Below are 26626 nucleotides of genomic sequence, written 5' to 3'. Positions count from 1 at the left end.
GTAGCACATCATTATATACCAGCTAGCCAAACTTCAGTAACCCTACAAACGTCACTGCTGTTTAGTTTTCTGTCTTCATTTATGTTGGAAGTGATAACAGAGCTGTACGTTTTAATTTGTTTCCAAAACCCCGCAGTCAGGACATGCTATATTGTATTTAGATAGAAGCTAGCGAGCTAACTCCCTGCTAACTTCTAACTCCGTTAAATGTCATAAATTCCGTTTTCATGGATGCCTGGATGTTAAACTCAATTGTTACACCTGGTAGAGCAGAACGCTGATCATTTTATTAAAGATGAAAGACTTTAGACAGTTTTTCAACTCTCAGTAATGCCACAGTGATCGTTTGATATATGGACCTGCAGCGGAGTTTAGGTCCAGACACGGCTAGTGACGTCAGACTGAACAACCGGATTCATTTGTATTAGTCATCATCCACAGCCCCGCCCCCAGTGTTTTGCCTGGACTTGTCGGCCATGAGACAGGAGCCTCGTCAAGAGAGTGGAAAGTACAAGATAAAGTTATTTTTATGTTTTTTTGTTAATGCTTACTTCTAGCATACAAAACGTACATTTATCAGACTGCTTTGTTTTAGTTGTACTTCGTTGTAATTTATCAGACTACTTTGTTGTAGTAGCTCGTAACTTAGCTTGCCAGCACACAATTCCCGCCTAGCGCTGTATGGAGTCTGCCTTCACAATTTAAAAAATTAACGGTTGGTGGCTTGTTTCAATCAATAGTTGGTAAGTAGTCTGATTTTTGCAAACTGCATGCCACAAAACCTTTGGTAAAATCAGTGTTTACGCTTTTCTGACTCTGACCTTTATCAAGTTCAAATGTAGCCTACTTTTGACACAGTGAAAATAGTAGAAAATTTATTTAGTGTTAATTTTAAGAGTTTAACGGACAAGTTCGCCTTCACAAATTTTGAATATGATGGTTAGTGGCATTTTAGTCGCGAAATAATTTACCTTTTCAAAGCTGCACTGCACCAAACCTAAACGTTTCTGACTCTGTACTTTCCAAGGGTTAGCCTATTGTGTACTTCACTTGTGTAAAATTGCTTTATTATTTTATAACGTATAGAGTAGTTGACCAACCTGAATTGAAAATGAACTGTAGTGCAAGAATAAATCTTACTGTTTTCCAAGCTTGTGTTATTCAGATTGACTGTTTTTAAGTGAAGTAAAAGTAAAAACTGTTCTGCTAGCTTTCTGTCCTCATGGCTTTTGTGTTATTACAGTCTGACGATTGAAGGAGCAGTAGCATGCCGAGAGATCATCCAGCACTGCACTAAAGACAACCAGTAAAGGTGATTTTAAAACGATTTGGTATCAAAATGTGGAATTGCAAGTTGTGTAGTTTGTCTAGTTTTTCTACTGCCATAAAAGTCATGTTGTTGAAGCATTATCGGCTCAACCATGGTCAGTACTCCACAATTTCACCCTTACCCTGTCTCTACAACACATGCATGTGTACATTTAATACATTTAATTCATTAAAGATACACATGTCAACAATGCACACTCCCACGCAAAGAAAAGACGGTTCTTATCCAGATTGGAATAATTATGGATTTTGTTGCTCTATGTGTAATTTTAAGCAGCCATTTATTGAAAGCCAAATGTTTATCCATCTGAGGGGGCATTTAAAACGAAAAGAAACTGTTCCATGTCCTTTCAAGAACTGCAATTTTAAAACCAATGTCTACTCAACCTTCAATGCCCACAAATGCAGAGACCACCAAAATTCAACAAGTTACGATGAAGGCATTGTGCAAAGTGTTATAAATGTAGAACAAAAAGATGACATGCAGCTTGATTCAATAGAGTCATCAGATGACAATCAAGTGGCATCCACCAGTGAAATCAGTGGAATTGAGGGTTTAGAAGAGCAGTTGCAATACAATCTGGCTGGATTTTTCTTGAAAATGCAGACCCTTCTCCATGTGTCCCAGAGAGCAACACAGGAGATTATTGAGCATATTGATCAGTTGTTTTTGTTATCACAACCTTTGGTTAGAAAATCAGTTGTAGATATACTGAAAAAGCACAACTGTACATATACGGACAAACTGGTGGATGAGATTTGTCAGGCAGTTTCTGATAGTAATGTTTTACATAAATGTGTCACATCTGAAGGACCACTATCTACAGCAAAGAGGAGGAAATCATATTACGAAGCAAATTTTCCATATGTCAAACCTGTGGAGTATTTAATTGAATCGTCAAAGCACACTTATATGTATGTGCCTATTCTCACATCTTTGCAATTGTTGTTGAAAAAAAATGATGTGCTTGAAGAAATTAAACAAGCACCCACACAGATTCCTGGACATTTCATGTCATTTTGTGATGGATCCTACTACCAGGAAAATGTTCTACTGTCACAAGAGGGACAGAAATTGTCAATGATACTTTATGTGGATGATTTTGATCACAAACCCACTTGGTACCTCAAAGAAAATACATAAAGTCTTTGCAGTTTATTGGACACTGGAAAACTTTCCAGTTAAATCTTGTTCTGCTCTACACTGCACCCAGCTTGCTCTGCTGTGCAATTCCAATGATGTACGCCAGTTTGGGTGTAAGGAAATGCTGTCACCACTCTTAAATGATCTGAAAACTCTTGAAGAAGTAGGTGCCTACATTGAGACTCTTGGTGAATGTCTTAAAGGCACTGTCTACTCTGTTGTGGCAGACAACCTTCTGCCCATGGACTTGCTGGTTTCAATGAGAGTTTCAGGTCTACATATTTCTGTAGGTTTTGTCATGCCACCCAAACAGAAATGCAAACAGAAAATGCTGTTACAGGGAATTATGTAATGAGAACAAAAGATGCTCATGATAATTATTGTGCAAGAGCTTCAGAATGATGACATTAAGGAAAACTATGGTGTTAAAAACACCTGTGTTCCTTCTGACCATCTCTCTTTCTTTCATCCTGTCACAGGCTTCCCACCTGACTTCCTACACGACCTGTTTGAAGGTGTCATTTCAGTGGAGTTGGCACATTGTTTAAAGGTTTGATTTCTAAGAGATATTTTAACTTAGAAGACTTAAACAGAGCAATTCTGCACTTTCCATACCAACATTCTGACAAAGTTAATCGCCCTCATCCAATAACCTCAAATTTTGCCAGGTGAGGGACCATGGCCAGCACTCTTTCATGAGACACAGGTAAGTACAACTATGTATATAACATTTGCTGCTCATATAGTATGCTGTGTTTTGCTTATAATATTTTTGGAATTCTCTTCAGCTCTACTTTGAATTTCATCGGATCACCAATCAGAATCTGCCACATGTGTTTTATGCTGCGCTGGATGATTATGCTCCTCAGCTGACTGGACTTTACAAAAAGAGGAAAACTGGACGGGTCGGTGAAAGGATGGAGCAGCTTTTGTCGGCATATGGAAAACAGGTATTTAAAAGATACTAATTATTATTCTGCTTGCTTGGCAGTTGCCATTGTTATGTGTTTGTTTATATATATATATATATATATATATATATATATATATATATATATATATATATATATATATATATATATATATATATATATATATATATATATATATATATATAAGGACACAAACGACATCTATGCAACTAGAACAGCAGTTCTGGCCGGCCTACCAATGTACCTCAGAGATTTTCAAAACATGCAAGGTACTTTGGTATTACAATAATTTGCACATTTGAATTTAAAAAAGGTTGAAAGGAGTTTATAAGTCATCTGGACTTGGGTTGAAAGTTGAAGACGTGAAGTTGAATGACTTATAAACTTCTTTCATCCTTGATTTGACTACCTGGATGAATGAAAAATGAACCTTCACTGTCAACTTAAAACATGTTATGATATATAGAATTTGAAAAACTGAAGAAAGGTGCCTGAACATTTGTATTTATGCTTTTAACAGAGATATTACAGATGAATAATTGTGCACTCTGTATTATATCTTAGGGTGAAATTGAGTTCTATGAAGCCATAGAATTGCTCTGGTTGCTGATGTCGATGAAGAGGAGGTGCCTGGAGGAGTTCCTTTCTCACCACGCCAAGTGTTCATAGAACTTGAAGATCAGTTTGTTATGACTCATCACTCATGGACTGATGCCCTGGTGTCTTTGTTTGGGCTAATCTATGCTCTGCATCTGAGCTATCCTATGAAGTATACTGGCTTTTTTGAGTTCATTCAAGTAGTGTTGCTGAAGCTAGACGATGAGAGAAAGCAACTAAAACCAAAATTGCAGACACTAAAAAATGAGCTTGTGCAGATGATGTTTGTTTTTCACTGGTCACTATATTCGTGCTTTTTCAGTTATCTGTGAATGGCTTCAATAGTTTTATTTGTTCTGGGTAATTAGCTTTCTAAAAGGCAATGTGGAGAAAGCTAAGAATAAGGAGAAAATCCATATTTGACGTTTTGTTTGTGATTGAAAAAAATCTTCACATAGTGTGTAATCTTAAGCTTATTTCTAAAAACATATTTTAGTTACATGGAAATCTTTTGCGAGATAACTGATAATTAGTCAATATGTACAGTATACTTTCATGCTTTATTTTTTAATTGTGTGATGAGTGCCAGTTCACTCGAGGTCTGGGCAAAACTGTTGCGAAGCCACAAATACCTTTGAGAATACTTTTTGTTAGTGACATCCTTAGTTCAGCTGTTTTCTATAGTTGCATTGCTGTAGTGCATGTGATTTCATTATTATACTAAATGTTACTTAAAATTGTGATTGTTATGGCTCTAATTGCCTCTAGACTATTGTTTTTTTATGATGTACACCTATGTATCAGGTCTACATGACTAAATTTGTGTTTTGTACATTTAATCGATTTTCAAAATGCTACAAAAAACATTCAAAATTCCCTAAAAGTGCAAGTTTTAAAATGCCTAATTATTTGTTATTTGATAATGGCTTTAGCAGTCATAGGTTATGACTGAAAGTATGGTTGTATTCATTCTGTATTTTCTCTGCAGTTAAAGTTAATAAAAACTGAATGGAAAGAATAATAGCTTGGTTTTGTGTTAATAGTACTTGAACCATTTGGTGCAATCGGTTTCCCCAATTGGATTAAGTTGTTTAAATACAACTATTTAAGTTAATTTAACTTAATTTGAATATGAGCATGTAACACTTTAAATAAGTTTGAATAAATACAGCATCTTAGTACAAGAAATTTAATGGTTTAAGTTGAAACATACTAAATACAATGAGTAAATAAACATAATGCATTTGAGTTACATTATCATATTTGCTTTGGGTTCTTGGGACTCTAATAAAGTACTTAAATAACCCCAAACTGTTTAAGTTATAAAACTTGAATCAATTGGTGCAATCGGTTTCCCCAAATCATTTGCGTTAACTTAACTTGTCAGGTTTTACAGTGCAGTGTTTCCTCGGAGGGCGCTCTCTGCACCGGGGCTGTTATTGACCGTGGCTGCTGGGTCTCTGGGGTCCTCTCAGCCTGGTTGGGGGGCTCCTTGGCCTCCCTCCGGCTGTGTGCCCAGCCCGGAGGCTGCGGTCTGTGACCGGCTCCCGGTGCAGACGGCTCCCTGTTATAATGTTTCCTCACTTGGCTCATGCGAGCCCAGCCCAATTTTTACTCTTTAAGTGTGCGCGTGTGTGTATGTGTGTGTGGGTGGGTGGGGGTGGGGGGATATACGTGTATTGAGAGTGTGGGGAGTGAGTTGGAGGGTGGGGTGGGCTGCTTTTAACTATGTAAAGCACTTTGTACATTTTTTCTGTATGAAAAGTGCTTTATAAATAAAGATTGATTGATTCCTTGTTGATCATGTGACGTGGTGACGAATCGAAGTCGGAGCTGCTTCAGCCTTTGTCTCCACCCTGCTGCCTTTTTCCTTTCAGTCCGTTTTTCAGAACCAACGGTGAAACTCACGAGAGGACAGCTGTGACCAAAAGCTGCTTCTGAGTGTCGCGTTCCTACAGTACCAGGGCACAATGGAAAACAAGTCTAGTTGCTGTTGTGCAGATCGTGACCCTGAAGGTTCGCCTTCATTGTTATTGTTGTTATTTCTTTGTTTGTGGTTGGATGTGTGCAGTTGTGTACTGTGTATATACTTGTGGAGTTCATGGTGTGACGGAGGCTTCAGTCGGCAGCGCTGGGTGCTTCTGATCTTCTTCTTCTTGGGCTGTTATTGCCGCGGAGCGTTTTCTGTGCAGCTGTGCAGTAAATCTGTGCTTTGGGTGCTTATGAGGTGCATTTGGTTTCTCTGCGTTCGCCTGCCTTCATGTCACCTTGGCGAGCATTCTGGAGCTTAGCGTGACGCCGCTGCCGTCTGGCTCCCTGCTGAGGATCTGAGGAGGGTGAATCTGTGCCCGCTGGCTCACAGGGTGGTGATTTTAAAATGCACTCAGGAGATTCAGGTCTTTGGATTGTCCTCGACGTGGCCTCCCGATTGGTTATCAGGAATAATAATAATAATAATAAACTTTATTTATAAAGCACACTTAAAACCAAGGGTATGCTTAACAAGTAACATAGAGAATAAAAGGAAGATAATAGAAATAGGACCAAAGCAAGTACTACGTATGCAAGCAGACAGCTGTCACTGATACACAGGAAAGCAGCAGATACAGAACAAACAAGGAATTAAATGAGCACAAAAGTGCATAATATATGCAGGAAGATGCTCTCAGATGTGTTTCTCTGCGTGATGCTGGTTACAGGCTGAAGTCGAACCTGCAGTAAATGTTGCTGTGTTCGCTTCAGCTTGGATCTGGTGGATGTGAAGAACACACAGGTCCCGACTGGTCGCCTGGAAGATGCCGACCTCTCTGCAGAGAGACGCTGAGGTGAACGCTGAGTGTTTCTGGCATCATTCTGAAAATATAACGCGATTGTTGGATGTCATGAACCATTGTGTTTCTGGATCTTATTGTTTTTTCAAGTAAGAGAAAAAAGAAGAGTCAGAACATAAACATTTCACGAGTCTATTAAAAATGTGAAAAAGAGCAAATCTGACACAAAGTCCTACGTGGAGGAAAGATTAGATTAGTGCAGGACTGGGTGAGTCACCAGTTAATTTTCTGTCAGTTTCTTAATGAATTAAGATTCATTTCTACTGAAAAGTCGCTGCACAAACACACGTCTCTGTTCTCAGTCTGACTGTGACGCTCGCCGTTTACTACTCAGGGTTTCTGTGGCATCGATCAGCTGATTTATCGATGAATCCTGGATATCCACGCAAACGCGGAGCCAGCAGAGGGCGATGGGTCGATAACAGAAGATGAAGAGGAACCTGAAAGAGAGGAGACAGTTGGAGAGAGTTAGAGTCAACCTTGAGGGATTTCATTATCCTCCCCTGATTCAATTACAGGGTCGATGAATTGAGTTAAAGAGGAGCCACCTCGTCTCTGCAGAGCTGCTCGCCCTGACGTGCCTGCGATCGAGTCCATCCTAATAACAGACTAAAAACATGCTCTTTCACACGCGTGCCTCTCTGTCGCTCAGGCTGATCGGTGTGATCGGGGTCGCTGTGCAGAGAAAGCATGAGCGTTTGCAAACACCGGGACTGAAACCTGCAGTTCCTTTATTGTCCACTGGGGGCTCCAGCGGGGGGTCCTGTGTTCACATGTCCGAAATTTCAAACATGCAGAAAATCATGGTGGCTCTGCACAGGATCGATCATTTTCATTTAGATCCAGTGGATCTGTGGGGAGTACAAAGACACGTAATATTCGGAGTAAAGCTGTAGTTGTTTCATTGCTCCTTAAGTGTGATAGCTTCAGCCTATGTGCAGCTTTAAAATCTACAACCTCACCTGGGACACGCCACAGCATGATCACCAACAGAGAACTCTGTGAGCTCCCTCTAGTGGACACACGGGAGCACAAGCCCCAGTGTTCAGTACGCTGCCCAGAGCTGGAGCTGGAGCGTCTGCTGATGGCGCCTTAAACATCGGTTTCCTCTCTGATCACTCTCAACGTTTAAACGTCACTGTGACGTGAAGCTGGTGATCCCAAACCCAACCCAGATGCAAAACTCAAAATGACGTGAAATAAATGATGAAGATGGTCCCAGTGGTCCCAATCTCACCTGTTCATTCTGTGCCGGGCTATACACTGGGCCAAGAGGGGGCGTTGCCCCCTCAAACAAACATCCTGCCCGCTCAAGTCAAACTTTTACAAGTTGAGAACGAAAATAATAGTTTACCACCAAACTGAACATGGACACGATTCACTACAGTAGCTGCAAAACCGCTAGAAAAGGCACACATGAGATGACATATTTCACATCTCGTTCGCTCTTTCGCTCCGTGCTGTGTTTGACCGCGGTAAAGAGAGCCGTCATTTGTGAGCCGCGGTCAAGCCAGCCGCCTCCTATCCGCCGCATAAATTTCCTTGCGCTTTTACACCAGTCTTTACGGTAGCGCCTTTTCGCTTTATATCCTGATTGAAAGCCTATACTCGCGCACACGTGCGCGCGCGAACAGTCACACGCACACGCGCGCACACAAATTACAATGAAACAGCCCGATACAGTCAATACAATTATGTCTATTTCAGAAATTCATTAAAAATCATCCTGAGTAGTTGAGGTCCAACTTTCAACACATTCCTTCTCCGGGACACCTACTGTACCTGTGTGCCAGGTTTCATCCAGATTTACTTTAAATTCCTCAAAGATTAAAGGACATTTATATGCAATTTTTATAAATTATAAATGCATTATAAAATTATAAATGCAATTTTTGAAAATTGACATAATTCTATTGTATTGACTGTATATAAATGAATAGAAGTTTCCATTAATTTCTGAGGAATTTTACAGTGAATCTGGCTGAAACCTGGCACACAGGTACAGTAGGTGTCCCGGAGAAAGAATCTGTTGAAAGTTGGACCTCAACTACTCAGGATGATTTTTAATGAATTTCTGACATTTCCATAATTGTATTGACTGTATTGGGCTGTTTCATTGTAATTTGTGTGCGCCCATGCGCGTGTGAGTGTTCGCGCGCGTGCACGTGTGCGCGGGCCTAGGCTTTCAATCGGGATATAAAGCGAAAAGGCGCTACCGTAAAGACTGGTGTAAAAGCGCAAGGAAATTTATGCGGCGGATAGGAGGCGGCTGGCTTGACCGCGGCTCACAAATGACGGCTCACTTTACCGCGGTTGTGTTTGTGCGCATGCTCACCCTCCCTCAGCCAATCACTGTTAGTATGCAGATGACCCGGGGGCAGGTTTCTCAGTAGGCAGGGCGTCAGGGTCATAGCGGCTGTAACTGACAGTGAACGATTTTAATGTTCTTCACTGTATCTGTTAGAAACATTTTTTTAAATTTCCTTTAATTGCGGGACTTTGGTTAAATCCAACCTTTGAGGTGCAGCTACGGCAGGCAGTGAGGTGCGTTTAATGCGACTCTGTTAATTTGAGTCCATAAATTGAATGTCTGATTTTATTCTCATTTCATTTTTGCAAAATAAGGTCATGTAATTAAGATAGATTTTATGTTGTTGGTTGTAAAGATATTTTATTTTATTCTGTATTTCTATTTTTCACTTTTATATTTCAAGACTTGGTGAATTTGCCTTTTTCTTTATAACTTGGCCTACTTTGTTTTACTTTTATTTAAATTAGCAGTTTTCAAAGCTGTTTCTGTGCTGTGATGAGCTCTGAAACCTGACTGAAATCTGTTTCCCCCTGAGGGATTACCACCATAATGTGGTCGGGGGGGTTTGCGTGTCTCAGTGACCCTAAAAGCTAGACCAGCAGAAGCTTGGCCACCCAAGTTGGTCAGGTCTTAGGGTCAGGCACGTGCAGAGGGGGGGCTAGAGGGGCTTGAGCACCCGCCCCTTTCCTGATGGGTGCCCAAAGTGCCCTTTTGTTGAGGCAACTTTTAAAAAAAAAAAAAAAAAAATTTTATGTGTGTGTGCGTGCGGAGTCCTGTCTGTGCCCCTCAACAATAATATTTAACTATTACAGTTTTTTACAGACGCTAGGACACATGTCTCAATACTTAGGTCACGTTTGCAAAACTCCTCACACAGTGAGCACAACAGAAGTCTATGTGGGCTAAACTGAGGACCAGTTATCATTGTTTTGGCACAAAATGCATTCAATGACTACATCTCTCAAATTTCATGAATTATCTTCTCACTCAGACACAACGGCCAAAAATCTTTGTACGTACAGGACATTTTGCATGAGCTTACATACTGTTTTCAAAACTGTTAAACTTATGGCCAAAACAATAACACAATGCAAAACTTGAAAAGACAGCAAAATCCAACAGCAATATTTTATTGAAACATATTTTAAATCTAAAAATGCAGTTTAACCAGCCACAGCTGATTCTCATTGTAGATGAACATCTGCACAGGTGTTACTGCTTCAATTTTTCAACTCCTTCAATTCTGGCAGCCAGAAGATTCTTTCCTAGGTGTGTTGCCCTAGATGACATGAGATGTGATGTGGATGAGAACCTGTGGCCAAATGGAGAAGACCGAGTAGCTCCTTCAGGTGGATTTTCTCAGGTGGATTAAACGGGCCACGCCTCGCTCTTTGGCTTTGCGTGGGTCGCGGCTCAAAATCATCCCTGCTTGTTTTACGCCAGGCCTTCGTGTGCTCTTTGACCTTTGAGACTTTCTTCTGATTGACTGATGAACAGGGTCTGTCTCCACCTATCAGTGACCCACAACCTGACCTTTTAATGAGCACAGTTGCCCCCTCGTCCTGGGCTTCACTGACCCCGTTTCATACATCCTTCAATCAGAATGGGGCGTATCAGATTTAGATGGAAAACAAACCTTTGTTTGACTTTATTGTAACAGCTGAGAGAACACGTGATCCTTTGGAGCTGAAGGTGAGGACGCTTTGCTTTTGGACTGGAGGAACATTTGAACCCAGAGAGGGGACACCCCATGACCTCACACAGGGCCGGGAGTAGAAACACGGTCATGAACTGAGCGTTTGGAGCTTTTGTTTGCTCATTATTGGCGAATCAGAGCAGCTCATGAAAATAAAACACGGGCACAGCGGAGGACGTCAGTTTTAATATTGCTTCAGCGAAAAAACCACAGAAGGAAGAACATGAGCACTTTGTAAGGCAGAGACATCCACACACCAGAGTCAACATCTGTAAACAGCATTTTTAGCTTTGGGAGAAAAAGTGCTCAGTAGGAACAAATCTTTGGCTGTCAGCGTGGGACGGTGAACGACATCTTCGCTGCGGGTTCTCCGACACGTGCGCACCTCACTTCCTCCGGCCAGCACACATCGCTTTAATATTGAACTTTAACATATTGTAGGTAGGTAGGTGGAAAAAACCCGTCACGACCTCCAATGTTGAACCTGAAAAATAAAGAAAACAACAGAAAGAAATTCCTAAATGTCAGGAGTCGTCTTCATCAGTGACCTTTGTTCCACTGAACCATCAGGTGTTGTTAATTTCGACCAGCAGTGCTTTCATATTTGTTCCTCTGGCTCTTATTTTGAAAAGTCAGTTGTTCTAAACTAGTCGATGACGAGTCTAAAAAACGAGATGTGATGAGGGTCTGTGTCCTTCAGGTGCATCAGCTTCATGTTTCTGAGCCTCGTCACAGTCTAACGTTTCACGCTCGTGTTAAGTTAAACAAATTTGGGCTTAAATGATTAAAAAGAAACATTTCTTTGCACAGAGCTGATGAACGAGGCTAAAAGATGGGTTTTGTTTGACGGCTGCAGAAACTGAATGAAATCACTGAGAAGTCGGCAGTAACAGAAACAAGAGAGAAGATCTGCTGAGGTTTACTCTCACATCTGTTCCCCTCCTCTTCCTCACTGGGCCTGTCCCTGACCCGGCAGCGCCCCCAGCAGGCCGTTGGCTGTGGTGAAGAGGTTGATGGGAGACGAGCCGTCCGTGATGAGGGTGGACTTGAGCCCCAGAGACTGGAGCATCTTCACCTGGAGGAAACAAACCAGTGCAGACAGTTTTAAGCTCAGCAGCAGCAAAAACAACAAGAGAAATTAAAACAAGGCTTAAAACCTTATTTTGGGGCAGATGCTTTAAAATAACCCCCCCATTATAAGACAGCATAAACACCTGCGCAGCAGTAACAGGTTTAAATGAGACGATAAACGTTACTCTGGTTCATCTGCAAACAATCTCGAATTTGTTTTAATTCATTATTACACGTTTATTATTCGAGCAAACGCTGCAAAAAGCGGCCAGCGTCCGAGTCAGGCGAGCGATGTGATGGAAAAGTAAACAAGCGCAAATTAAAAGCAAAGACTGCGTTAATAAATCTTCAATAGACAGACTGTAACGAGTCTGTGCTGCAGTTCAACGTCGCGCCCTATTCATCATCACGCCGTTCGTACACAGACCACTGAGGTTGAAGCTCGATGGCGAGCGTGTCGCCTTCAGTTACACGTTTTCAAACACAGATCTTTGAAACAAAGTCTCGTGCGTCTGGTCTGAAACACGCGTGCTTCTAGTTTTACTCTCGCTCGGTGGTCGGTTAACAAGTATGGTGTGGTTTTTCAAAATAAAAGCGATGGCTCAGTGAAATGAAACCTGTTGTCAGACGTCTACAAAGAGCAGAAAAAACCTTTTTGCTTTAATAAACACAATAATGTTTATTATAATAAACACATAATCAGCTTGTGTGTGGCGTAGACTCTCAGCAGAGTCTTTCTTATTCTTAAAATAATTCGGAGCATTTCATGTTCGTGCGGCGTGGGTGTGGTGTGAGCGGCGTGGGTGTGATGTCAGCGGCGTGGCTGTGATGTCAGCGGCGTGGGTGTGATGTCAGCGGCGTGGGTGTGGTGTGAGCGCGGGTGTGGTGTCAGCAACGTGGCTGTGATGTCAGCGGCGTGGGTGTGGTGTCAGCGGCGTGGGTGTGGTGTGAGCGGCGTGGGTGTGGTGTGAGCGGCGTGGGTGTGGTGTCAGCGACGTGGCTGTGATGTCAGCGGCGTGGGTGTGGTGTGAGCGGCGTGGGTGTGGTGTCAGCGGCGTGGGTGTGGTGTCAGCGGCGTGGGTGTGGTGTCAGCGGCGTGGGTGTGGTGTCAGCGGCGTGGGTGTGGTGTCAGCGGCGTGGGTGTGGTGTCAGCGGCGTGGGTGTTGTACCTGCATCTCGGGGCCGGCTCTGGCGATCTCCTTCAGCGTCTCGCTGCCCAAACTCTCCATCATCTGCTTGAAGCGCTGACTCTCGATCTCAGCCAGCCGCTGCTGCTTCTCCACCTCCAGATGGTCGATCTCCTTCTTATAGCTCAGCTCCTGCTCACGAGCCTTCGCCAGGCGCTGCAGCTCCGCCTCCTGCACACACACACACACACACATTACAGAGACATATAGGGTCGACCTTACAATAAAAAGCACCTCGAGGCTGAATTAAACTGAATAAAGCTGGTGTGGAGATGGAGCAGATAAGAAGGATGAGGGAAAACTTTGACGTAGCGCTACGACAGAAATACTACAACGAAGAGACGACAGCCAAAACATGTGACAGAAAATATCGCCATGGAGACGAGAGAGAATTTTTTAACACAGCTGTTTAGATCTGCGCGATAATTTGCCAGCTTCTTCTTTTTGACTTGGACAGCTTCGACTCCGCGGCGTCACTTTTTCTTTTGAATCCGTTTAAACTGGGACTCGTGAGCCGGCGCCTTCTTTCAGACGGCGAGGTTAAATCCATCCAGCACAAAGTCTTTGTGTTTTTGTTCATGTAAACTGGATTAATCGGTGTGACATCATTCGACCCTTGAACTCTATTTCAAGCTCACTTTTAATCGTTTTGGTGAATCAGTGAGCTGTGAGTCAGCGTTTGATGCCGACTCGTTACTTTAAAGCAGGCGGCAGATTTTACTGACATGTTTTATACTGAAAGGGAGGAAGTGTGAACGTACCGCCTCGATCCTCTGAGCCTCGGCCTTCAGTTTGGCCTCGCTGACCGCCGCCTCTCCCTGAATCCGAGCCGCCTCCGCCCGAGACTGAGCTTCAGCCTTCGCCGCTCCGGTGCTCTCCACCGCCGCGCTGAAACACACACACACACACTTTTAGTTTTGTCTGCAGTTTGTTGTAAATTAGTTCTGACGGTTGGAGTCTGTCAGAGTCTTTGTGTGTTACACTCGAGCTCTGCCTCATGGAAGCAGCTCCAAGCTGATCTTTAAAAATTGGACAAAAATGTGACGACAGACATAAAACATGTCGAAGTCTCATAATTGATAACGTTAGGCGTCGTGGTTTGTTTGCATCCTGTGACCTTGAGAAGATATTTAAGAGCCATCTAACGCTCTGATTTTCTCCTGCTGGTGGCGTCTGGCTTCACCTGAGCGCCTCCAGCTCCAGCAGCTCCTTCCTGGCTCGCTCCGCCTCGGCCTGGTCGGTGATGCGCTGCCTCTCCAGCTTCCCCCGGGCCTCCTGCTCCAGACGCTCGGCCTCGTGTCTGCACACAAGCAAACCTCATGAAGCTGCGACGTCTCATTGATGCTGTGTGTGTGTGTGTGTGTGTGTGTGTGTGTGTGTGTGTGTGTGCGTGTCGGACCGTGCAGCCGCTTCCTGGGAGTTGGTGGTGATCTCGATGGCCAGCTGGACGCTCTTCTGCAGGGCATCTCGTGTGCGCTGGTCGACGGGCTCCACGGACTGGATGTCCACGCTGCTGATCACCAGGTTGTTCTGGCTGAAGCGAAGACTCGAGCGAACCTGCATCTTCTCATCGAAGCCGAACACAGCCGAGCAGATGATCCGGTTCGAGTTCTGCAGAAGAAACACGTTGGCTCAACGATCACGTCAGAATCTGGGATTTTTAAACAATTCGTTGTACTCGGACATGAACTGAGCAGTTATGATCCACAGAGACGGTGCTGAAGGGAAGATCTGATATTTCTATTTGAATCTTGTGACCTGTGCGACTCCCACCACAACGGATGGAGGCACATTTTCGACTAATATTTTACTTTAGTCATTTGTTCTTATCAAGCCTGAGTACACTCAGCTGACATTAATTATGAGGAGAAAACTACTCAAACCTGCGCTGGTCTGGGGGTAAAACAACTCGTTTCACAGGCTGCTCTCAGGTTCAGTGTGAGACAAAGAAGGATTATTTCGAACTGAATCATGCAAAGCTGCTCGAGCGAAGTCCCAGAACACAAACACAGAGATGGATGTCGGTCGGCCTGACCTGCAGACCGGCTTGTTCTTCATCAGTTGGTGATTTCATTTCATTCTGAATGTAAAAGCATCAGGATATCACAGGCTGGATGTTCCGATACAAACCTTGTGGAAATCATCAAACTGCACCGAGGCGACAGCTCCACGGATCCGCGATGCGATGGCTTTACAGGCGTCGCCCACAAAGTCGGGGACCGAAAACACGGCCGCGGCGTTGGCTGCGTCCACCCGAGACTTCACCTCGAAGTGCCTGTGAGGGAGAGGGGGAGGAGCCAAGGTAAGAAACACTTAGAACTGAGAGGCGTCTGCGTTTGTCGGCGCTTTAACCCGGAAATGCACTTTTTTTTTTAAAAACCCGGAGCAGTCAGAGATCATGCTGCTGTGCTGTGAACCGGCCTCTCCACGGACTCACACAAGCGTGCGCTTACCAGTTGTAGGAGAGCTGCAGCTGCAGCCGGGCGTGGTCGGCCGTCTCGATGGTGATGATGTCGGTGAAGAAGTCGGGCCCCAGCAGGAGGCAGATGGCCTTGATGACGTTGGCCCTCTTTGGCTTGTCCCCAGACAGCGACAGCACGGTGAACTGCTCGTCGGGTCCCAGCATCACCATCTCCGGTCCAAACACCACCCTGCAGACAAAACCACCATCAGCACCAGCAGTTCAGCTTCATTCAACTCCAACGCACAGCAGCGCCCACCTGGCTTTCTTCTCCCTGTAGTCGTAGACCTGCACGGCGGCGTTGTGGGGCACCCTGAAGGACACCACCCTGGTCTTCTCCCTCGGGGCAGCCGGTGCCTGCTGGCCGCGGTCTGAGCGGTCGGCAAGCGGGTCGAGACGAGCGCCCAGCAGGGCCTCGACGTTTGGAGGAAGGTCCTTCTCCCACAGCTCCTCGTCGTGAGTCAGCATGTAGGTGTGACCAATCACCGCGCGCACCTGCAGACCAGCAATACGTTGCTATGGCATTGACCACGATCATCAATCATTTACAGACACGTGACACATAAAAGGAAAACCCTAAACGCTCTGCACTGAGGGTCCTGTGATGATGATGAGCTGAGGCAATCTTTACAAGCAGGAGTCGCCCCCTGCTGGTCACGAGGAAGGTTTAAGGACTCTTAGCGTTATATTTAGCGTTCTGCTAAATATAAGACAATGTAAAGAGGCGGGGCTGGGAACGCTGAGGCCACTCCTACCTTTCCCGTTTTGATGTCCCTGACGTAGATGCCCTCGTTCTCATCCAGCGGGATGGCTTGGCGCCGCAGCAACACCTCCACGCTGGCAGGGGGGACATACTCGATGGGGCCCCGCAGCATCCAGCGGTCTCCAGGGCGACGGGGGGTGCCGCTTCTGCGAGAGCGCTTGGCCCTCTCCTGCTGCTCTTCCTCCTCCTCCTCCTCGTCGTCTTCCTCCTGCTGGCAGACAGAACGGGAGACAGAGAGGAGGAGGACGGAGAGAAGGGTTAATGTGGTGATGCACTGGAGCGGTGGGGGAGAGGGAGGGAGAGGAGGAGACGGGATTGGAGGAAAATACTGAGTAAAAAAAGTGAAGGGAAGATAAAAGGAAAAGGTGGAAGGCGTGATGGTGGGTGGAGTCAGGAGAGGGTTTGGGGGTGGGGGTGTTGAGTCAAAGGAAGGAAGAGAAGAAGAAGAAGAGGAGAGTGGGTTAGTCTGGGTTAGGAAAGGAAAGTGAAGGACAGGATCACCAGTGATCCGGATTTAAACCAGTTCCAGCTGGAGGCTCCCATTTCCACCCAGTTGGGATCAGAGATGTTCTAATGCACGGACTCACGTGTTAAACTACCTCTGATGCACTATGATGAGATAAATAGAGACATGGCTCGATGTATGTGAGGGTTCAGGCCTAAAGGCGGATTGTCTCATCTCTGCTTTGAAAGAACAAACTTCTGTTTTACATTTAACTTCCATGTTAAAGGTCAAAGGTCGGGACAGCACAGTTAGAAACAGGCTGTTGGACGGCTGACTGGAAGCACAGCAGGAGAAAGCTTTGGTTACCGTGCGCTGGGACGTGGTAGGAGGTTTGTGGCACTTTGGCTGATGCAAACCTTTTTTCCTGTGTTGTGGCTGCGAGCTCAGGCCTCGTTTCTTGGTTTCATTTCTCTTCTTTCCAGGATCAGTTGGCTTTTAGCTCTTTGGCCCCCAGAAGACTGCGTCCCATTTCGCTTCTACTTGAAGGAGATGATAGTTTTGGCTCTCTGTTCATTGGTAAATGGCCTGTATTTATATAGCGCTTTACTAGTCCCTAAGGACCCCAAAGCGCTTTACACAACCTGTCATCCACCCATTCACACACTGGTGATGGCAGCTACATTGTAGCCACAGCCACCCTGGGGCGCACTGACAGAGGCGAGGCTGCCGGACACTGGCGCCACCGGGCCCTCTGACCACCACCAGTAGGCAACGGGTGAAGTGTCTTGCCCAAGGACACAACGACCGAGACTGTCCGAGCCGGGGCTCGAACCGGCAACCTTCCGATTACAAGGCGAACTCCTAACTCTTGAGCCACGATCGCCCCACGATCGCCTGCAGCGCTCGAGCGCTGCAGAGTGGCGAGCGCTGCTCCTAGAAGGACGCTGACTAAAAAGCCTCAACGACTGCCAAAGATATGCACACAATAAATATTTCCACAGGACTGGTCGCTCAGTCGGCCTCACCCTGACCTGCTGCTTTCTATGACTGCTCTGCACCAGAGTTCACTCTGTTCCTAGAAATACCTGCGATAAAGCCAACCTTTCAACCACACCCCTCAGCACTGCGAGGCGTTCTCACCTTTCGACCAGAGACACGCCTTTCACCTGCATACCAGCCTTTACAGAGCTGCAGCACGTTACAGATGGCCTCTTTATTGAGCTTATCATGTTTGCTTGTTTAATCTCTCCGATCGACCGGTTGCACAAGATGGTTTTAAACCGCAGCACATCTGTGCAGGCCCAAGCTTCATCTGACAACGCCTCGTCCCGTCTCTCCTTTCTGCTCAGCTGACGCTCCAGAGAGAAGCGAGCAGATACAGCAGAGTTCAGGAGAAAGTGCCTGAGAAATGCAGAAAGAGCTCAAATCCAGCTCACCGAAGGGTTTAACAGTGAAAGCACACGACGAAGGTTTGCATGAAGCAGCCGTGATTTAGGCGGTCATGCAAATTTCTGAATATTTTAGGAAAATAAACCAAAACATGAAGCGATTCTGTGTTTTGCTCTCTTCTTACCTCCTGGGTGTCGTTAAAGGCCTCCACAGCTCGCAGCACTAGCCCCTCCTCCTCCGACAGCACGTACACGTCCTGGATGCCGTTTTCCAGGTGCTCCCCAGGCTGCAGGAAAAACGAGCGCTCGCCCTGACAGAGGAAGACGAGGGGAAACGATCAGGCCTGAGGAAATGACACGAACGCAGCAAAACTAGAAACAGCAAGACTGAAGCTTCGCCTCACCTTCACCACCCTCTTCTGACCCAGCTGAGGTTTCCCGTCGGGTCCAACCGGGTCCAGGATCACGCAGTACTGCCTGCTGCTCAGGGTGGTTACATCCACCACACCCACCACCTCCTCTGCCACAGAGGGGATGTGGGCCTCTCTATCAGCCATGGTGACCAGCCATTCCTCCCCGGTGCGACGTTCTCGCCCGCCGGCATCTTTGAAGGGCCGCAGGGCGCGCACGTGCAGCGCTTTCTGAAGACACGACAACAGCGAGCAGTCAGAGAAACCGTCTGCATCCGTGTGGTTTCTCTGATGGCTCGTGAACCACAAACACTAAAGAAGGTGTGTGTGTGTGTGTGTGTGTGTGTCTGTGTGTGTCTGTGTGTGTGTCTGTGTGTCTGTCTGTCTGTCTGTGTGTGTGTGTCTGTGTGTGTCTGTGTGTCTGTGTCTGTGTGTGTCTGTGTGTCTGTGTGTGTGTGTCTGTGTGTGTGTGTGTGTGTCTGTGTGTGTGTCTGTGTGTGTGTGTCTGTGTGTGTGTGTCTGTGTGTGTGTGTGTGTGTCTGTGTGTGTGTCTGTGTGTGTGTCTGTGTGTGTGTGTGTCTGTGTGTCTGTGTGTGTGTGTGTCTGTGTGTGTGTGTGTGTCTGTGTGTCTGTGTGTGTGTGTGTCTGTGTGTCTGTGTGTGTGCTGGCCGTGCAGGCTTTAGTGCTGCAGTGTGGGAGAAGGTGTAGGTGAAGAGCAGGTCGTCGTTTCAGGGCGTCTATGAGGGGCGGGGTTACCTTGTCAGTGAGGATGAAAGCGTTGACGATGTCAATCACCTCTTCGTGCGCGCCTGGAAGGTACGCGCCCACCTTACTGACCAGCCACTCCTCACCTGAGCCACAGACACAGGTGAGACAGTTCGTGACACTTGAACATAAAACGAATCTTTTCTGAATCTGCAGAGGAAACAGGAAGTCCCCGTGAGCCTCGGGCTTAAAGGGGAACCATAACCCAACGTTTCACGGAGGAGGAGCTTAAACAGCTTATTTCACACACAGGATGAACTAAGTATCATTTTGAACTACAATCATGCAAAGCCACCCTGTTTTCCCTGATATCCTTTTGTACATCAGAGAGATTTCTTTCATACCTGTATGTATCGTCTGATGGCGAGTAAATGCCCCAAAGTTTTGTTCTGAATAATAATAAAGAGGCTATTCTATTCTATTCTAATAGAGTGAATTAATAAAAGTATGGAGCTGAAATAGGCGGAGCCAACCTCATTTCTTGTATTCATTTCATTTTTACTGTTTAATCATAATCAGCTTTGATTGAAGGTTTTATGTGACGCCAAAGTGAAGTTGATTCATCACAAAATGCAGGAAAATCTGAGCATCCAAAACCACCAAGAGAAGAAAAAAGGGAAACAAATAAGTTCCACATGTGCAAGATGCAAAAAAAAGTTGTTTAGTTTGATCTTTCTCTCTGTGAACTGACTTCTTGGGTACATTTGGGGGCGGAGCTTCAAACAGTTCAGGGGTGCTCACAGGTGAGTGTTACCTGTCACTCTGTTGACTCCGGTTCTGTCCTTGCCCTCCTTGCGAGCTCTCAGCCTGATGGCCTGGTTCTCCCTGATCACCGTGGCCTTGATGGTCTCCAGCACGGCCACCTCCTTCCTGGGGATGTAGGTCCCTGAAACCAGACGAGAGATATATATCGTAATTGCAGCTCGTGCCGTGCTTTCAGAGACGCAGATTAAAAGGAAAATGCAAATCAATGAAGTATTTGTTCTGACAACCAGTCAAACCAGTACACACCGGGTCCTTCGAACAGCCACTCGTCTCCAGCTACTCTCTTCTCTCCTCCCTCCACCTCAAAGTCCAGCAGAGCTTGCAGACGCAGAGCCGTGTCGGGGTACACGATCTGCAGCGGCGTCACGTCCTGGAGGCCAAAAATCGTCATTCGAATCAGCGAGAACAAAGAAACTCTTCAGTGACTCCTCCTTCCATGACAGAACACGCAGTGAAAGAGTTTCTTCTTCTTTAATGTTAAATTGAACTTTTTCAGCTGTTCATGATTCAGTTCAAAAGCCTGATTTATTCTCCGCACCGCCCACTTCCTTCTGATTGGTCAGTTTCTGGAAGCCTGCAGCCTGACTTTTCATCCTTTTTTAATAACTTCTTTATGTTTTCATCTTCATTATGTCTCCCTGATAAAGTTTGAATTCCCGTGAAATAAATGAACAAACCTGTTGCATCTCCTCCCCGGGGTACAGGGGGAACGGGTCCTGGGTCAGGCGGATCTCCAGGTCGGCGTGACGCAGCTTGGCCTGTCCAGATTGGTCAAACAGGACCTGGTTGTCGTCATCGCGGGCCACGGGGTTGGCGATCACACAATAGTGACGAGGAGGCACCATGACCATGCGCACCGGAGTGAAAAGCACTCTGGGGGAAAAAAAGGAGAAGACTTTGATGTTATGAAGTTTTGAGCTCCTCCCGAGGAAGCCTGAATGTCAGAGGTCTTCCTGCTGAAGCCGGAGGGCGGCTTCCTCTGACCTCTCGTTGTCCTGGCGGATGTAGGTGAGCGGTCCGATCTCCACTCGGGCGATGTTGGTGTTCTGGTCCAGGACGTGGATGTAGTGATGCGGAGGGATCCGGATGATCGATGCCTCCAACAGCCCCTCCATCTCTGGCCCGCGGTTTCCGGCCTTCTTAGACATGATGTCAGCGAATTACTGCAGATGATGGCATAGAGAGGGCGGGGCTTATTAGAGGAAAGAAGGAAGTGTATCAGGAAAAGAGAAAAGCTGAGAATAACCTTAAAAAACAATTTTTATCACGTTTGATTTCAAATGAAGAAAAAAAGAACCGACTCTGAGGGAAGACTTCTTCACGCTGGTTCAGCTTTTTACTGACATCTGTCAGCATCTCCTGTTTCTACAGCTAATCAATACAAGCCGCCTGATGGCAGTTATTGATTATTGAACACAGACCCTAACAAAGTCTCTGTAAACGACTGGCTGACACCTCCACAGCAGAGCACGAGTCTGTGGGTGGTGCAAAGGTTTCACCAATAAGAGGCCTGCCGGGGTTTAGGTTCACCTGCCGGGGTTTAGGTTCACCTGCCGGGGTTTAGGTTCACCTGCCGGGGTTTAGGTTCACCTGCCGGGGTTTAGGTTCACCTGCCGGGGTTTAGGTTCACCTGCCGGGTTAGTCTGCTGCCTGCCTTTTAGTCATTTTATCTCCATATTTCCATAAATTCCAGGTCTGTAAAGACTCTGGCGACATGTTTATGAGCCACGACCAGAAACACGAAACCTCGTCCTCTGCTGAATCCACAACCCTGAAGAGCAAACACATCACACAGTGAGTGAGTCTGAGCACACTGGCGTCAGGATATCAGCTCAAACATTCACACGCTGCTGAGATAAGAGCTGAAACGGAGTCTGAGAGGAACTTGTGACTGAATCAGACACAGCAGGCTCCACAAATCGCGCAGGATCGTGCGCCCAATAACATTTGCATGCACTTTGCTCAAAGTCAGAGTGTCATATGACCTGAAAAACAAGCTCGACCTGAAACAGCCGATCATCAATAATCACAAAGAAAACAATAAAGTCAATGTGCAAACACTGATGACCCACAGAGGAGGCGTGGATCTGGAGCCGCCGAGCACAGGGCGTGTTTCTGCAAACAGCAGCTCAGGGCCTCGCGTCCTGTGTCTCTGAGTTAAACCACAAAACCTCACATTCCGGTTCCCATGACTGTCACAGGAAGTGACCTCACGAAACTACTTCCTTGACCAACACAGGTAGATGTGTCCAAACTGCGTTGAACTCTGTAGTCTGCAGATTTCTAAACGCTCTGCACGAGGCTGCGTCCTGGTCAGGCACAGCCAATAAAAGAGGAAGCATGAAACCGGCGAGCAGGTAACAGGAAGCGCTGCAGGTGTGACTGTGGTGAAAGCTGCTCCTTCACCCGCAGCTTCATCCAATCAGCTTAAACCAACCCCGACCACGTGACCTCATGTTACAGTATTTGCATCCACCTTTGTTGGTGTAATCCAGGGTATTTCTCCTCCACCTCGCACACGCGGGTGAAGCCGTCTGAACAAGGAGCCGCGCGGGCAGCTTTAATAACGCAGCACGAAGCTTTTTAAATGAGAAATTCTACTGTCAACTTTTTAATGTGATCAAGTTCAAATTGAAATCGTTGTCTTTTGTTTTGGATTCGCACCCATCAATCACACAGATCACAGCGACGCTCGGAGGATGATGAAGCCGCCGGCGGCCCGCTTCATTTGATTTTGTTCGATTATAAATATCAAAGCGGGGTTTGATCAGGGTCAGTTCTTAGTCGAGTCTTAGCTCATGGTCAGAGCTGCCATTCATTTAGCCGAATCCTTCAATCTCTGCTTCCCTCCACCTGTTTTCTCACCACGTTAGTCTCATCTTCCTCGTCTCTTCCTCACGTCTCCACAGCTGGTGCAGCCGCGGCCTGCTGTGAGGTCTGCTTACTACCTGTTACTACGGTTGTCGTTAATTCTGCTGTTATTTTTACTTTCTTCTTGTTTTCTCTCAGATTTTCAGCTCCATCTTCTCCACACTGAACTTTTTCTACAGGCTGCCTGTGCGCACGGCGAAGATAGGGGAGGGGTGCCAAACCACCAATCCAGCCCTGGGTGGAGGAGGTGGAGCTGAAGAGTAAAGACGCAGACAGTTTCAGCCTGTAGCATCTTTTACGTGTATCAGAGGTGTCAGCAGCTTCCTGCAGCGCTTTTATAGCAGCATTCACCTCATCATCACAGGCTGTCCAATAACATGGGAAATGTGAGGGTGGCTCCCTCTCCTCTGTAACATGATCAGCTCTGACAGAGGAGGCGGCTCTGCAGGATCAAACAGCTGCTCATGTACGCTTAACAAATGGAATGGTTTACAAACCTGGCAACCCACAAAACTCCGTTAAAACACTCTGAATGAAAGCCCCTGTGTTTGACTGAGGCAGCACTCACCTAGTTCGATGTTCCCTGAGATTTTTTTAGTGATTAAAAGGAGAATAAGCAGAGACGTGATAACAAATGGCCTGTATTTGTACGCTTTACACATCCAGTCATCCACACACTGGTGATGGCAGCTACACTGTAGCCACCCTGGGGCGAGGCTGCCGGACACTGGCACCACCGGGCCCTCTGACCACCATCAGTAGCCCAAGGACGCAACGACCGAGACTGTCCAAGCCGGGGCTCGAACCGGAAACCTTCCGATTACAAGGCGAACAACAAAAGGACAGAAGACTGAAAATGAAACTCAAACACGTGTTAAAGTTCAGATTCTAATCAATTAAAAGCTATTTTTCGGGTGTACTATGAGCCGATTTAAAAGTGGGGTAATGTTTGTTCACGCCCCACCTTCAGTTGTTTCAGCTGTTCAGAAATCTGCTCCGACACTTACGGAAGTTTACCCTTCATTCTAATTTGTGTTGTACAGTTATTTCATTTTTAACCTTAATTTATATTTTATTCCTTCCTAGTTAAATTTACCCTTTTTAATTTTTCATATTTATTTCCTATCTCATTCATAGCCTTTTCCTTTTTTGTTCTCTTTAGGTCACGAGCAGTTGTCCAAGCATTTCACTACATATCGTACTGTGTATGACTGTGTACGTGACAAATAAAATTTGAATTTGAATTTGAAGTTTAAAGTTTGAGATTTCAGAGCAAAGTTCTGCAGCGGTCAGACAGCCTCGGGGTCTTACCTCTTCCCGAAGCCGGCAGCAGGCAGCTCTGTGTTTGCTCTCAGGGTCCCGACTCACACACGGAGGAGAAAACCGACCGAAGTGCAGTCACTGCGGGAAAGACGAGAGAGATCTGCAAACCCGGAAATGATCAGCAGAGGCGAGTCATCTGGTCCGGGAAACACACGCGCGCGCACACACACACACACACACACACACACACACACACACACACACACACACACACACACACACACACACACAGTATTTAAAATATTTTTGAACCATAACTATTATTAACAATCCGGTGAATTTGTGAGTCACAGGACAAAAGTCGAAATTCCGATTTCCACATTTCTCATAGATTAACAAGATTTAAAAACATTACATTTTAAGCATAAATGATGAAAAACACAGAAATATGCACCTCAGGTCAGTAACTACGCAGGAGCTCTGGAGAAGGAGGAATTTCCCACATCCCGACAGGGCTGTTGTGTTAGTAGCGCCCTCTGCTGGAAAAACACATGAACTACATGCTATCCTTCATGTTATAAATGGGCCTCTTGTCAGGTTATATACATACACAATGTTCTGATGTCACACATTCAGGTTAAATAAAGTGTGCAGTGATACACACCTCATACTTCAGACGCTCAATCATCAGGTAAGAAATTCTGTTCATCTGGACTTTAGTGGGAGATAATCTGCTGTGACAGAATAACTTTATTTACAGCACCTTTTAAAAACAGACGCACAGAACAAAGCTACAGATCAGGCCAAGAAATGAAACAACATTAAAGAGAAAACTGAAAAATAACCACAAACATACACAAGAAAACAGACGAGAGAAACAGAAAACTGTTCCACAGCACAGTTCTTTATACGATAGTGCACAGCCCCTCAGCAGGCTTCTGGAAGTTAGCCAATCAAGAGAAAGTGGGCTTTAATGAGGCCTTAAAGACAGTCCCAGTTAATTTGATGACAACAATACAGAGACGGAGCTGAAGATTTCCCCCGACTGTTCTCAACAAACTCTCTGTGATGCTTCATTTTTAGAAAGTAAAAAATGTAAAATGTTTTTATCAGACATCAGTTACTGTTTTTATTTCAGATTCACATTTAAAGATGATAATGTACAACAAAAAGAATCGTGTCTTTTGTTGTTGTTACTCAAATGTAGATTTGAAATCACCTCAAAAATCACCGAGCTGTTTGACAACTACTCTTTCAAGGAAATAAAAGTCAACAAAAGGCCAAAAACAATCAAACTAACAAACAACAAAAAGCAGTAGATTCGTCTTTACATCTCAAACTGACCCATTTGAAACAAAAAATCCTTCATATTGAAAGATTTTCAAAAAGGACTCAACCTGATAATCCCGGGAACAGCTGTGATCGATGCAGCTTAGTTGACATCTTGAATCCAGGGCACGAAAGACGTCAACCTGTGGGAAAAACCACAATCGTGGACAAGGACCTGAGTTCCTATTAGAGCTGTAAATAAATCAGCCTGTTGGTGTCTTAGACATACAACTACTCTGACAGATTTTGTGCCCCAGTGAGATTTGAAGGAGCTCATTTTATATCGTGTAGAGTCGACTGAAGGAGGAACCACTGAGGTCTGACGTCTCCAACCAAAACTGAGTGTTTGCTTTTAACTAATCAGAAATCTGCACCATCGCTGTTTTATTGTTGTTTTTATTGTTGATGCTGTTACTAATAGTATTATTTCTGCCTTTGTTTTGTCTTTCTTTTATTTTTGGTTCTTGTTTTTTTCTGCAAAGCACTTTGAATCGTGTGTGAAAGCTGCTGTACGGATAAACCTGCCGTACCTGCACTATGTTCCATCAGGACATTCTCACCTTTAGAAAATGAAAGATGTCCACAGCAGTGTGAGTGTAGTTAGAACTTCCTGCTACTTTTCTTTAGTTTAACAATCTCCTGAAGTCACTTTGGTTTTGGTGAGTTACAGTCTGAGTTTCAGCTCCTGTTATGTTTGTCAAATTCAAGGTATAAGAAATTCTGAGCAGAATGGTGAGATCTGTAAATCAGCTTTAGACCGAAGAAACCCATCGGTACAATGTACATTTCAAATTCTTTTTTAATTTTAAATATGTTCATATTGTCTAATTTAATTCACTTAATGTACAGAATTCTTGCTGCATACATGCTACTACTGCACAGTCACCTAATGTTTGCAGTATATAATGTTCTTCTTCTCTCCCCTTTTGCACAAGTCGAGCAGCGTGTCAGGTTACATTTCACTGCGTGTTCTACTTGTATAACTCTGCATGTGGCGAATAAAGAATCTTGAAACTGAACCTACTATATAAAAGTTCAAGTTCAGCTGTTAAATTATAAACTTGCTTA

At 45.2% G+C, this 26626-nt stretch overlaps 1 protein-coding gene and 1 long non-coding RNA gene across 6 annotated transcripts; one reads left to right on the top strand and one right to left on the bottom strand.

Moving 5' to 3' along the window:
- The first annotated feature begins 436 nt into the window (after nucleotides 1-436).
- Nucleotides 437-5023, top strand: LOC308411708. Of its 2 annotated transcripts, none has more exons than XR_013974443.1 (6): nucleotides 437-508; nucleotides 1244-1312; nucleotides 2953-3023; nucleotides 3142-3179; nucleotides 3262-3423; nucleotides 3970-5023. It is a non-coding gene; the product is annotated as an uncharacterized lncRNA (long non-coding RNA). The 2 variants fall into 2 exon arrangements; XR_013974444.1 differs by having other exon boundaries at nucleotides 473-743.
- A 5967-nt stretch (nucleotides 5024-10990) lies between these two features.
- mvp (major vault protein) lies at nucleotides 10991-24402 on the bottom strand. Of its 4 annotated transcripts, none has more exons than XM_080905663.1 (18): nucleotides 24278-24402; nucleotides 21080-21258; nucleotides 20773-20968; nucleotides 20342-20465; nucleotides 20085-20216; nucleotides 19322-19416; nucleotides 18560-18796; nucleotides 18341-18466; nucleotides 16315-16533; nucleotides 15819-16054; nucleotides 15552-15749; nucleotides 15229-15373; nucleotides 14498-14709; nucleotides 14282-14398; nucleotides 13860-13986; nucleotides 13081-13269; nucleotides 11764-11915; nucleotides 10991-11324 (listed from the first exon to the last, which is right to left on the bottom strand). In XM_080905663.1, exons 2-17 carry the CDS (start codon nucleotides 21241-21243, stop codon nucleotides 11790-11792), a joined length of 2643 nt encoding a protein of 880 aa, XP_080761789.1. In that variant the 5' UTR covers nucleotides 21244-21258; nucleotides 24278-24402; the 3' UTR covers nucleotides 10991-11324; nucleotides 11764-11789. The 4 variants fall into 4 exon arrangements, with proteins under 4 accessions (XP_080761789.1, XP_080761792.1, XP_080761791.1 ...); XM_080905666.1 differs by having other exon boundaries at nucleotides 16315-16530; XM_080905665.1 differs by having other exon boundaries at nucleotides 21080-21287; nucleotides 24278-24393.
- Between the last annotated feature and the right edge of the window lie 2224 nt (nucleotides 24403-26626).

The sequence above is a fragment of the Rhamphochromis sp. 'chilingali' genome (assembly GCF_963969265.1).
Source record: "Rhamphochromis sp. 'chilingali' genome assembly, chromosome: 15".
Taxonomy (NCBI): domain Eukaryota; kingdom Metazoa; phylum Chordata; class Actinopteri; order Cichliformes; family Cichlidae; genus Rhamphochromis; species Rhamphochromis sp. 'chilingali'.
Note: the sequence above shows the minus strand (reverse complement) of the source record. Positions and strands in the feature narration are given on the sequence as shown.